This window comes from Mastacembelus armatus, chromosome 11 (genome assembly GCF_900324485.2).
Source record: "Mastacembelus armatus chromosome 11, fMasArm1.2, whole genome shotgun sequence".
Lineage (NCBI taxonomy): Eukaryota > Metazoa > Chordata > Actinopteri > Synbranchiformes > Mastacembelidae > Mastacembelus > Mastacembelus armatus.
Genome location: NC_046643.1, coordinates 15,999,047 through 16,012,359, shown reverse-complemented (window position 1 = coordinate 16,012,359; position 13,313 = coordinate 15,999,047). Strand labels below are relative to the sequence as shown.

General features: G+C 40.2%; 1 protein-coding gene across 1 annotated transcript in view; it reads left to right on the top strand.

Annotated features, from left to right (window-relative positions):
- Positions 1 to 10,656, top strand: part of ext1b (exostosin glycosyltransferase 1b) — a 98,973-nt gene extending 88,317 nt beyond the window's left edge. The window contains exons 8-11 of the mRNA XM_026299523.2: positions 3,714 to 3,803; positions 5,215 to 5,375; positions 6,517 to 6,688; positions 7,863 to 10,656. Of these exons, the coding sequence (XP_026155308.1) occupies positions 3,714 to 3,803; positions 5,215 to 5,375; positions 6,517 to 6,688; positions 7,863 to 8,048 (609 nt within the window). The 3' untranslated portion in view covers positions 8,049 to 10,656. The remainder of the gene's footprint in view (positions 1 to 3,713; positions 3,804 to 5,214; positions 5,376 to 6,516; positions 6,689 to 7,862) is intronic.
- The last annotated feature ends 2,657 nt before the right edge of the window (positions 10,657 to 13,313 follow it).

The following is a 13,313-nucleotide window of genomic DNA, read 5'->3' as shown; positions in this document are numbered from 1 at the left end:
CTTATTTAGATTTCTGATATTTTATTTATCCAGTCATCAATTCAGTTTTACTTTCTTTATTACTTCCAAACACAGGGTCTAAATTCTGATTCAAAGCCTACACATTGCCAGCAATAGTTGAGAAAAGCTACATCTTTTATGTATTTTTGTTGACCCAAAACAATTTGGGCCTAAAAATGCCAACATACAGGTCCTTTCACTTTTCTCTAACTATTTATAACCTGTTCTGTCATTGTTGTGTTGGTCTGTTTGCACTTAGCAGTAAGATCAAATGAGAGCGAGAAACATAGCCTCTGGTTGTGTGGCAACATAAAATCTGCATGAAACCAATGTGTATTAATCCACAGATGAAAATAGTCTGCAACAAATACACAATTCATTCCTGAATATAATTTACTGAAAACTGTAGTGCCCAGTGGCTTTAGCAAATGTTGGTGCCTTTATTGATGAAACTGTTTGGAAGATTTATGCCTTCAGGAGGAGCCACAGAACTGGAGAGTAATGCAGACATGGCAGCATTGCTAGCTCTGGTCTTTCCATGAGATTTGTTCACAATATCCTTTAACCATGTTCTCTCTTTTCCTCCCTCTGTCCCTCCCTCTGGCATCCTCTCTGTCTCCCTGGCATGGTAGCCAAAAAGCTGGTTTATGACTGTTAGTTTAAGCTGTATGAGTATCTTGACAGTGGTTGTCCTCTCCTCTCTTTTTCCTGTCTCTCTCCACTGCTGCTGTCCTTTAGAGAGGAGGTGAAGTGCTGGAGGCAGATTCCTGCTGTAAGAGCTCACATTCCTGGAGAGCACCAGAAAGCCCCAGGCTAATATGTCATGCTCCTAACATTACAAACCATCTGGGGCTTGGAAACACCAGCCTCTTATCCTCTTTGTCTCTTTTCCCTTTTTACTGTTTGTCTCAATGTCACTGTCTCTCCTCCTGTCTCCTATCTTTCTCGCTCTCCTCCTCTTCTTCACTGGTATTCTGTCTGTCACGTTCTGGCAGAAAACATGTAGCAGAGAGATTAGGTTGTTTTGTTTTTCTCTTTATGCCCGCAGGACATTACAGCAGTAATGATGCCACTAGAAATGAGAGGGAGGTTACTGCCTCACCTCTCTCCTTTCCACTCTCATTTTCTCTGATCTGTAAACGTGCACTCATCAGCTCTTTCACCCCAGAAACTTTCAGCCTCCATTGTTTCCTCTGGTGTGTGTATGGAAAGAAGCGAGGTAGAAGAACATCAGGCCCAACAGCACATCAGGTTTCCACTGTGTGTGATGAAGAGGCCTTAGGTCCCTTCTGTAAAATACTATGAAAATGTCTTATTTTCCTGATATTAGTTTTATAGACTTCAAAATATGTTCATTCTGCCTTTTTGACCTTTTAACTAGCAAGGTGAGATCATAAAACTATAGAAACCAACCAACCCATAAAAAAAGTGTCTTAAACAGCAGTAAAATATCTAAGACACTTTTCTTTCTTATGCCACTAGTCAATATTCATAAGAAGAACGTGTGTTTGACATCAGGGGGATGGAGGGATTAACAAAAGGAGTCAAACCACAAACACCTTAGACAATAGTGATCTTTAGAATTGGTTGATGTTATAATTATCTCCCATTCCAATGGACTGTTGCATCGTGTGGTCCTTGATGCACAACTACATTTCTATCAAGCTGCATTTAACGCCTCCTGTTTATCATTATTAACTGGGAAATTTTCATGGGCTTTTTTAACTATTTTATGATAAACAAGAGTAGGTTGGTTGTCAATTAAAGTAATCATTAGTTGCAGCACCAGAGTGGATAACAAGCTTTAAACAGCTCGACAGTGAAGCCATGTAGTCTTGCATTTCTCTCGGTGTTTGTTGCTGCCCTCAACTGTAGGCGTGATGAAGACCTGCTGAGTGTAAGGTCACTGCTGAAGCGCAGCAGGCACACAATGCCAGGTGTTAATAGAGAAAAGAGGTCAACACTGACTATTCTTAAATGTAAATGTAACAGCTTTTCAGTGCAGGTGGTGTTTTAAAAGAACAACTATTCTTACAAAGACCTGACCTTCAGAGCAGTGCTGAATAGCAGGTTCCAGGCCTGTGTATATGTGTGTGTATAGATGTGTTGGTGTATACGTATCCATTAAAGCTGTGTGTTCATGAGATGTTTGTGTGGGAGGTAGTTTTGAGTTCAAGCAGGCATCCACTTTACAATACACACACTTAGTCAAAGGGAAGCTGCTGTTTTCCCTCATTCGAGCATCTTTCATCGCAGCAACAGACCAAAGGCTTCCCATCTAAATATCCTCAATATCCTTAAGATGTTGATCTTCCCATCCACCCACCCAAGTCCAGCCACCATCCCTCTCTTTGCTTCCAGTAAATATTTAAGGACTGTGATGTATTATACAATTTGGTTTCATCCGCCATTAAATATACATGTTCTGTTTTCAACAGTGAAGGAGAAATAAAGTAAATTTGCACCATATGTGGCTCACATGACTCCCGCAGTATGTGTCAGTCTGCATTGATGTTTTTATTGATTTAATGGAAGCTTGTATCAGCACTGTGTCACTGTTCAACAGTGACGGGCAGCATGCAGTAAAGCTTTTCTGTATGCTGAGCTTTGTGCAGGAGCTTCTTGCTGCTCTCATGAATTAGCAAGCGATAATTAAAAATGCATAAAGTAGATATTGGAAGCAAAAGGAGTTTTTTTTTTCTAAAATCTCTACTCTCTGGCTCTGGGTGTGCCATTTGAGTAGTAGCTGAAACAATGAAATCTCGAGAGGGTTGGGCTCACCCTTATAACAGCTGTATTCAAAGTCAAAGTTATATTAATAATTGATCATATAACTGTTTGTATATGAGAGAGTTCATGTGTAGAGACAAACCTGCTAAAGGCCCAACCCTGAGGCAGACTCAGATCATAATGGAGAGATTATGTCACCTATCTTTTCTCTCTCACCCACTCACCCCAACCGGCCGAGGCAGATGGCCGCCCAAACTGAGCCTGGTTCTGCTGGAAGTTTTTTCTTCCGTTAAAGGGAGTTTTTCCTCTCCACTGTTGCCAAGTGCTGTTCTTAAGGGATTTGTTGGGGTTTTTTTTATTTGATGATTGTATTGTGATTTGGCAATATACAATTGAATTGAATTGAATATCTTGTCCTTAAATGTTTTGGAAAAATCTGGGCGTTTTTGTTCCTGCTGCTGCTGCTGCAACTGGACCTGAATATGTGACAGAAAGTGGATGGATTAATCTCAGTGATGCACATCTTACTGAAAATTTGCTCACAGAGGAATAAGTAACTTGAGTCCCCATAAAAAAAAAAAGTTGATTTTATTGTTAAACACAGTCATCTCCTGATGTCTGATACAATATCAAATAACTGGAAAGAAATTTTCATGGAATGTTGCCATGGTAACAATATCATGTTCAATCGAGTTCAGTGGAAGCTGTCATCTGTATGCATCAACACCTCCATGCTGTCATTTTAGAAAATATGCAGTGTAATGAAAAAAGGGACAATGTGTACAAGGTTTCAGTCCTCCACAACAAGGGCTCCACATTCACACACCCACAGCCTTCCGTTCTATATTTGTTTCTTCCGACATCTTAACATGCTCCATTGAACCAAATGATCATCAATTAATGCCCTTTCAAGACGGTAATCCAGCTGTTCTCATTCTAATTATTTGTTTTTAACCCGCTGTGCTTTGCGTCTGCCCCTGCAGGTGATGAGCAGCCGTTTCTTGCCCTACGAGACCATAGTGACCGATGCCGTCCTCAGCCTGGATGAAGACACGGTGTTATCCACCACAGAGGTATTTTGTAATATGATAACATGGACTAGAATAGAAAGCTTGCTTCTGTCACTCTGTCTGCCTCCATCCTTTCATTCTCATTAGACTGGTTCTCCTGAGACAAAGTTGCAAACTCTATTGCATTTTCTCTCTGTGTTTAATCTTTCTTTCTGTTTGTCCCTGGTGTTTTCAAGTTATCGCTCTGCAGCTTGTTTCTTAAATCGCCTAAACTAACTTTTGCTCTCAGGGCCTTCTTTTTTCCTCCTCCATTTGTCTTTCTGCCTGTTTCTCCTACTCTCTCTTTTCTTTCCATTTTCCACACCATGTTTTTGGCACCTGTAGTCACACGGTACCTCTTGAATGTTCAAGAGCTGCACTGTCACAGGCATTTTTGTTTCCTATGCTGTCAGGACTGTTTCTGTTTTTCCCGGGGACATGTTTTGGCACAGCACCATGGGAAGCCAGATGCTGCTTTGAACGGTGTAGTATTAGATCTCATAAAGGCTGTTTGTGCGAAGGATCAAGATGGTAAGGCAACGTTGGCACTAAAGGGAAAGTCCTGCCCAAACTGACCTTTGTTTCACCCCTGAAGACAGACAAATAATCCCCAAACTTTCAGACCTCAGGAAATATCAGTGTCAATCACAGATTTCTCAACAGTCTGCCTTACATTATCCTTCCACCTATCCTATCATATAAAATCTTCAAGTGCACAGCTTGACAATAGTATACGCTTTTTTTTTTCTTTTTTTTTTTTGCCTCTGAACAAGAACAAAATCTTAGTTTTGACCTTGTTCATCTTTAAGTGAACATGTTGAGGAGAGCTGCCCTTCATAATAAAAGCTCCCCAGAATGAATGTTTTTTTTTTTTTTAATGCCTACTTCCTGAGCAGTCTTTGCATTGACTATGACTCACACCAAAGTACTTGCTCAATTGAAAATTGAAAGCAGCACACCATCAAAATATCTTTCCTTGTGGCTCTATTATCATTCAAATACCTCTTTTCTACAGCAAGCAAGAGTAAAAGAGAGTCAGATCTCTTCTTTCCTTTTGGGATTTGATTATATAGACAAATTCTGGCAGGAAGAGCAGATAAAAGTGACATGTATTATGTTTTATGGTGGATTTGGACTAAGTATTCATTGATAAAAGTACTCCTTTAGTGTGATATGTGGTGTCATTCAGAGCAGGCGGTTTGTGGAGCCGCTGAGGCTTTTTTGATGTTTTTGTCTAATTATTTGATTGAAAACTTCGATCACCACCACAGAAGTTGACTGAAGACTGCTTTGTGTTTGATAAGGTTTCGCCTCTGTTGTACAGCACAACAGCTCATTTATAAAGGGGTACAAAGCAGCACCCTTTTTTATATATAAGATATAAATATCACATTCTGCACCACAACAGGTAACCTTTGTATGTTTCTATGTCCAGGTGGACTTCGCTTTCACCGTCTGGCAGAGCTTTCCTGAGCGAATCGTAGGCTACCCTGCTCGCAGCCACTTCTGGGACAGCAACAAGGAGCGCTGGGGTTACACATCTAAATGGACCAATGATTATTCAATGGTGCTGACTGGGGCCGCCATCTACCACAGGTACAGTACAGGCTTCACATTTTCTTCTTCTGATCTCTAAAACTTAGTTCCAGTACTGTACGTCTGTTTACCACTGTGTGAAGCTGTTCGCACTGTTTTGCTCTGCTCTGCTGTTTTCTTTCATGCTCCTTCTGTCTGTTCTGTTCCCCTTTTGTTATACGGGGATCACAGCTTTGCTCTACTCTGCTCTCCAGTGTTCAGTTGCCTTTCTTTTGATACAACACTTTGATGCAGTGATCTATAGATTATGAAAGCAGACATGATGTTCAGTGTAGCACAGCCTCAGGAAACACTGTTTTGACACTGGGTATGTCTTATCCAAATAAAAAAAAGACCCAATTTATCTGCTACACAGTTTTCCACAGTTCCCACATTTAGTTGAACTACAGCCTTGTCAGCTTTAATATGTCCTCACTCAGCTGTGATAGGAGCAGTCCATTAATCTGAAGTCAGCCAATCACTGCAGCTGAATGCTTAATCACTTTCAATAAGTCAGTTGTTCAATCCATCCAGGGACTTGTGTGAAGAAATGGGACTGACTTCATAGTTCTGTGACAAAATCAGTTTTTAACGTTATCTTTAAAGCTATGAAATTGTGTGATCATTAACCTTCATAAGTATTTATCTTGAATCTGGCAGCAAATAATTTTTTTTTGGTCAGTTTAAATGTTAGTTTCCCAAAGCATTAGGTTTGTTCAAACATCTTGTTTTGCCCAAAACACAAAGATGTTAAACCAAAAAAGGGTTACAAGTGAGAATCACAAAAGACAAAAAGAAGATATGTTCGTTGATGCTTAAAGTAGATTTGAACATTAGCTCTAATTGTGAAATTGTGTAATGTTGACAAATACCTTTTAATGGAAGGAGTTTGAATAAAATGAAGATTTTTTTAAAATGTGTTTTAGGAGAAGTTTTGAAAAACACTTTTGATTCTATGTTCTCTGCCAGTTTGAATGGGTTCTTATCTGCTGTTCTCCCAGCATTTTTGTGATCGAAACCTTTTCTTGTGACCCATGTAAAGACATTAACAGGTATTTTTGTAAAAGCAAGGTTTAACCCTCACAGTTAAATATGTTCCTGCTGGGTAAGTTCTAACCTACCCAGATCAGCTACCTCTTCTTATTTGTGTCTTCCATTTCAGGTATTACCATTACCTGTACACAAACTACTTGCCCACTAGTCTGAAGAGCATGGTGGACCAGCTGGCCAACTGTGAGGACATCCTGATGAACTTCCTGGTCTCTGCTGTCACCAAGCTGCCACCCATCAAGGTCACACAGAAGAAACAGTACAAGGAGACAATGATGGGACAGGTAAGAGCACACTGAAACCCTTCATCACTAGGTCCATTTTTGTGGATAGTTGACAACTTGTTACAGAGCTGGTAATCCAAAAGAAGACAACTCATTGAACTGGTAACAGTTTTACATCTCGGAGATGAGACAGCCATATTATAGTCTTCATCTCCTGAATCATAATTCATGCTGCTATTTTCTGTGTGCGTCATGGCCTTTCATCTGGAATCAACTGTCACTGCTTTATGAACAGCATAAATTATTGTCTTAAAAATCCTTTGGTATGACCCACGGGTAAACAGGACAAGTCATTAACAGCAGAGAGACAGAAGCACAGAAGGAAAATACAGAATATGATCCAGCAGATGATTTATTGTGAAACACTAATGTCAACTGTCATTCAGTAATGTCTTCTCGTCAGTGTGATGTGACATTGGACTCTGAGTGAATGGAAGAACGCAGACGATTGTCATTATCAGTCTTTTTCATGCAATGAGAACATCGACTTCCCACCAGTCATCTTAAGCTGCCTTTGGCTGGTGTACCCTCTTTTTAGAAGTACCCTTGTGTCGACACCACCCACCAGATGTTTTTATTACATAGTTATTGTTATTGTGATTTTTGTCATACATTTGAAGTGTTAATACTTAGAATGGTTTTATTTAAATTTCTACTTCTACCACTTGCACAAAACTGTGCTTTTCACCATTTTAGCTACTTATTGCCATTTTTTGTTTTTATAGGTCCATTTTGTTTCACTATTTAAGCTATTTAATATTCTTCGATAATGTTTTGCTTATGCACAATTTTTAGCTAATTATTTCAACAGTTTAGTCTACACATTTAGCAATTATTTAAACTCTTTCTCCATTCCCCTATGCTATTTCAAGTTTAAACTTTGTATTTAGCTATATAGACATCACGGCTCACCCGCTAATTTTCCTGCAGTTAAAACACTGCTCACTGTTATTATAGCTCACAGGTTACTACATTTTGTGAAGATATGCCACACACCAATCTTTACTTATAGCTGAGTATTTATTATGTTGAGCAGTCCACAATCGTTCCAGCTTCCCTCTGCTGTAAAATGTCCCCTGGTTGGGAATCACAGAGGTAAAGCAATAATTATTCATAACACAACATGATTCTAAAATGCTCCCTTTGTTTTTCTTGTTCCTCTTTGGTGATTCAGTCTTCAAGGGCTTCTCGCTGGGCCGATCCAGACCACTTCGCTCAACGACAGACCTGCATGAACAAATTCGCCAGCTGGTTTGGCGCCATGCCACTGGTCCATTCCCAGATGAGACTGGACCCTGTCTTGTTCAAGGACCAGGTCTCCATCCTCCGCAAGAAATACAGGGACATCGAGAGGCTCTGACAGGACCGGCGCCCCCTCTGGGGAGACCCCACGCAGGGGGAGGCACAAGAGAGAGACTCTGTGGAGAGTAGAAGGAGTAGTAGGACTACACCAGGATGGACAGGGAGCAACACAGCTCTGTCTTCCACTCAGCACATTGCCAATGACCACAGCGCTGCTGCTGCCAGGACTTGATGCGGGAAGGGATGAATAGAAACAAGCAGATGGCATTTGGATTTGAACAACACAAACAAAAAATGCAAACACACAGACAAAGAGGAGTACACAAACTGATGGACATGCCAAACAGTACTGTATGTTTCGCAAATGTGCAAACACACAGCACACACTACTGACGACAAGACCTATTGGATAGAATATTTTTTTGTACAACATGAACAAGGACGACATTGACTTTCCTGCTTTCTTGGCACATGTGCAGGATGGTAGAAGAGGGAAGGTGTCTGTCATCAAACCTGGCAACCCCACCTACAACAAATCCTCCCGGTTGCTCCTAGCAACCCTCCCTAATCAGCATCAGGACATAATACTACCAAATTCCTGCTCTTGCTCTTTAGTTGATTTGATTTTTGTACAAATCAGCTCTCTTTTATCACTGACCTTTTTTCCCCTCTGAGAGGTTTAAAATCAGAGCGTCATCAGTTTAATATATTTCAGGGCAGAAAAGGTAAACAGCAGTGTCCAACCTATGAATAACAAGGTTTTCATTGCAAAGCAGCCGTTATTTCCTGCTATTCGCGGCTATTGACACACATCCTTGAGCTTGAAATCTGAAAACTTCCTGTCTGTGCTATCCTTGGCTCATTCCTTGATGTGCTGATATGGCTTTTATAATGGTCTATCTGCTTCCCAGTTATCACTAAGATAAGTTAGAAAAACATCTCATTTCAGATCCCATTTCCTCTCATACTGGCCATGGCAGTTGTACCTTTTTCATCTTTTTTCACTTACTTTCATCATCTTTTATTTTCTTCTTCAAATTCTCTGCACTTGCACTCTTCTGTGTGTATGTGTGTGTGGTGTGTACAGAACCTTCAAAAGTGGGCTCATCCAACCGTAAGCTCAGGCGGAGTACATTTTCCTGCCGTTGGAATGAGCAAAATGAACATTTCTGGATGAAATGGAGCAGAACGTTGCATTCTAACCAAACTTGTTTCCCCCATTTGTTTCTTCCTGTATAGCCTCAGAGCACTATCTTTACAGGGAGAAAATTTCAAAGCATAGCAGGTCTTTAGTGACCAGCGTCATTTCATGGGAGTGCTTGTAGAGTGATTTTTAACGCTGAGCATCAGTGCCATTCTGACATCAGGGTCTGCCTTTAAAATTTATTGCACATCATGTTGCCTACATTACATCGAGATGCCTAGATGCTCTCCTGTTGAAATATTCTAGTCGTCAGTCTGCTGTGGCTCTCCTGTCATCATGATGTTTTTTTCTCTGTGACATATCAGAGGACCTCAGAGCCATTAAATTGACAAAACTCCATTTGTCAGGAAGAGATACGTTTGGGCTTCAATTAGGTAAATCTATTTCATTTGGAGTGCTGTTTTATTCCCAGAGGCCAAGCTGTTGATGAATCACTCTCACATTATGGACCACTGCTGTGAAAGCAGTGACCCACAAACATGACCTGTTGGCTAACGCTAGCTTTAGAAGGATAGTTTTGTTTTGTTTTTTTCCCCTGAACACACCCTGCCCTGCCTGACCCTGACTGTGGCTAAGCTTGTTTATTGCTTTTAAAGGCTGCTCACATCACTGTTGGCTCCACATCAAACAGCCTGACATTTTGCACCTTAAATTACCTTATTGGTATTAGAGACCCAGATCAAAATGCTAAAATAACTAGTTATCGTGACCTTTAAATGATCATTTTGAACAGAGTCTGTCTGAGAAAATGGCTGGCTCGTAGCTGAGCTGTTAAACGCTGTTATTAGGTCTGCACGCAGCATGCAGCCAAGAGCACAGACAGTCCACTCACACATTTAGTTTGCAGACACTTGAATGGAAGCAGCGTGCTTTTAGTGGCCTTTCTGTCAGGCAGACATTCAGCATAATGTCTCATCTAAAACTGCTCAGCCTGCGTCTTAATCAGTAGCTGTCATCGACATAGTCAATATCAGTGTTGCACACTGAATGACTGTTTTACTTTGTTTTTATTGTTTTGTTTTTATTTAGTTCTTCAGAGAGCTTATATAAAATTCATTCACAATCGGCATAGGTGATGCTCATGCTTCCAAGTATTATATCCAAACACTGCTACAGCAAAGCTAGATGGTTTCAGCATATCATTTCTTTCACATTGTTTTGAATATCACTTTGTATTTACAGTCAGAGACTTTAAGTTTAGAGCGCGATTTGTTTACCAGGAGAGATTTATGGTCTGTTTAATGTGGAGTCACAAGAGAAAATGTTTGATCATCTACAGTACGGAATTCTGGGAAAAACATACTCCTCACTTGGTCTTCATCTGGATCTTATTTCATCTCCAGAGAACCATAGTGCTTGACTCCATATCAAACCTTTTATGTCTGATTGTTTGAATCTCATGAGAACCATGTCTCCCAGCTTTGCAAAAAAAAAAAAAAAAACACACCATGCATTTCCAACCCCTTCAATTCTCAGCACTGTACAGACGTATTTATTTTTTGGGGGGGAAAAAAAGGCCGTACAATTCGAGATGACATGGTGAGAACATAAGACTGATCCGACATTGTTGAGGGTAGTTAATGGTATTTATTTAGTTTATTTTCTACATGTGGTGCACATTAATCCATACAGATGCTGATATATAGCTCATATTATGTTTCACTGTGCATTGGTTTTCCAAGGAAACATCCATCACAATCACTTCTTTCTTATACAGAACTACCCAAGAGAGCTATCCCCTTTTCACTCTGCCACAGTGGTAGAGTTTTAAGTCCTTAAAAGACTGCATACAACAGTGATCTAGAATTGGATTGGGCTGCACCATCTTGGCTCTCCATGGGAGTCAAATTGCAAAGTCCCAATAAAGACTATGCCAACTGAAACATGGAAATAATAAGCAGCTGGGTCTCCTGTACCAGATGGAAACATTTGCAGATTCTGCTGTAACAGTTTCCCACAATGCAGTACAATAATGGATGTGAGACTATGACAGTTGGGTTTAAATTACCTCGTTCACAGCGTGGTTTCAGGTCAGCTAACTTGTCAGAAACTGTTCCATCTTTCAGTTGGCATGTGGTACACTAAATCATCGAGTCCAGAGCTCAGTCAGAGTGTGATGGATTAGTCCATAAGGAAAACCTCTGTATCCACTAAAATGCCTCTCTCATCTCTGCCATTTGATCGGAAGGAACATTATGCAAGTTATCACTGTGTGCTTCAACACAGATGGAAGGTTTATCCAAAATGTACCAGGCAGTTGGTGTTTATAGTGGTGGCGGAAACTAGTCTGTTCTTGATTTGTGCCTTTTATCAACATTTGAGTTCTTGACATGCCGAACATTGTCTGTCCTAGACTTGTTTTTTCCAGTAGACAAGCGGCAATAGCACCATGTACAGGGACTGATTATCCCTGCCTTCATACACTGGATGAGTCACAGCTTCCATTCTGTTATTATACACCCTGTTTTCAGCTTTGTGTTTGGACACTGTTGCTAAGGTGACAACGCATGACCACTTCCTGTTTGGGATTATTTATCAGTGATTGGCTGTATTACATTTCCAATCAGCGGTAAAATCTGTTGAGTTGTAAGGACTCAGTTAAGCCCAGCTGTCCTAATGCCTTCTCTTCCCTCCTACCTTGTAATTAACAGACTTTTTTTAGAGGTCACAAATGAAATAGATAAATGCCAATTTTGTAAGAATGATTTATAAAAAAAATAAATAAATAAACTCATATTTGATGGTAAGAACACCTCTGTGTCTTTTTAACAGGCTGTTTACTGTGTGCATATTTAAAACAAATTCTTTACAATTTGACTCACCTAGCTACCGAAGAGGATTAGGGCCACAATAAAAACTGAGTTCTGACTTTTTTCCCCATACAGTAACTCTTGGCTTCTGACTTATTACAAAGCCAACAGCAAACAACTAGTTACTACAAAGGCCCTGCTGGTTTTCCAACAATTCCTGCCCCTACCCACTGCTGATTACCTGGATCAGGTGTGTTCAGACCATCAGAAGCTGAAGATACCAATTCACTTCGTCTTCCCCACCTTCCACCAACATCTGAGATAAGCTGGTATCTTCCAGCTTCTAATTGACTGAACACACCTGACCTAAGTAATCAGCAATGGGTAGGGCAGGGATAGTTGGAAAACAAGCAGGGCAGTGGTCCTCAAGGAACATGGGTTGGGAACCCCTGCACTACAATGATCCACTAAGCTGAACCCCTAAGTCAGAATAATCTCTAACCAACAGATCTTGGTTTAGCTTACTGTGTCACAGGCCTTACAGGTAATGTAAATTCTGAGAAAAAAGTCAAAACTCAAATCGTTTTTTAATAGTGGTCCTAATCCTCTTGACACCGAATGTTGTGTGTCTGGATTTTTGAGGCAGATGCAGATCATTACTAGACCTATATTCCTGGCCAGGACATATTTTATAGCAACTAGAGGTATTTTTTTTACATATTTTCTATACAACAATTTCTTACTACTCCATTATCTGCTGCACTGGTGACAACTAAATGTACCTAAATAAACAGATCAATAAATCTGTCACTAGCTAATATGTAACAGTCTTTGATTGTGATATCTCTTGATTTGAACCGAAATTTTGCTAATTTTCTAGGCAATTTCAGCAGCAGCCTATATACAGCACATGGAGCCTCCTTAAACCGAAACACTAATTGCCGACCTCAAGTCCATCAGAATAAAGAACCAAGTTTGCAAGCAAAATGTCAGCAGCATTTCCTGAAATTAACCTCACGAAGGAATACAGTCAAAGCCATGTTGGCATGTTCTGCCAAACTAGACTCTCTATCAGTCTCTTACATGCACTGTGCAAGACCAAATTCAAGTACAGGACAATGTTTACGGAAACTAAGTACTGTACACCAAACAGTAGATTAAACCCCTTTACGTTTACATTAGGAAGAAAATTACAAGCTACTGCAGGTAGAGGATTATGAACAATGACACTGTGACAACATGATAAGAGGATATGCTGACACAAGGACTGATGGTTTATATTTGTGTTTACTTGCTTTTGTGCTCACATTGTCAACACCACTGTGTAACCCTGCACATTTTTATTCCCCTCATCATTTGTGACAGTGTG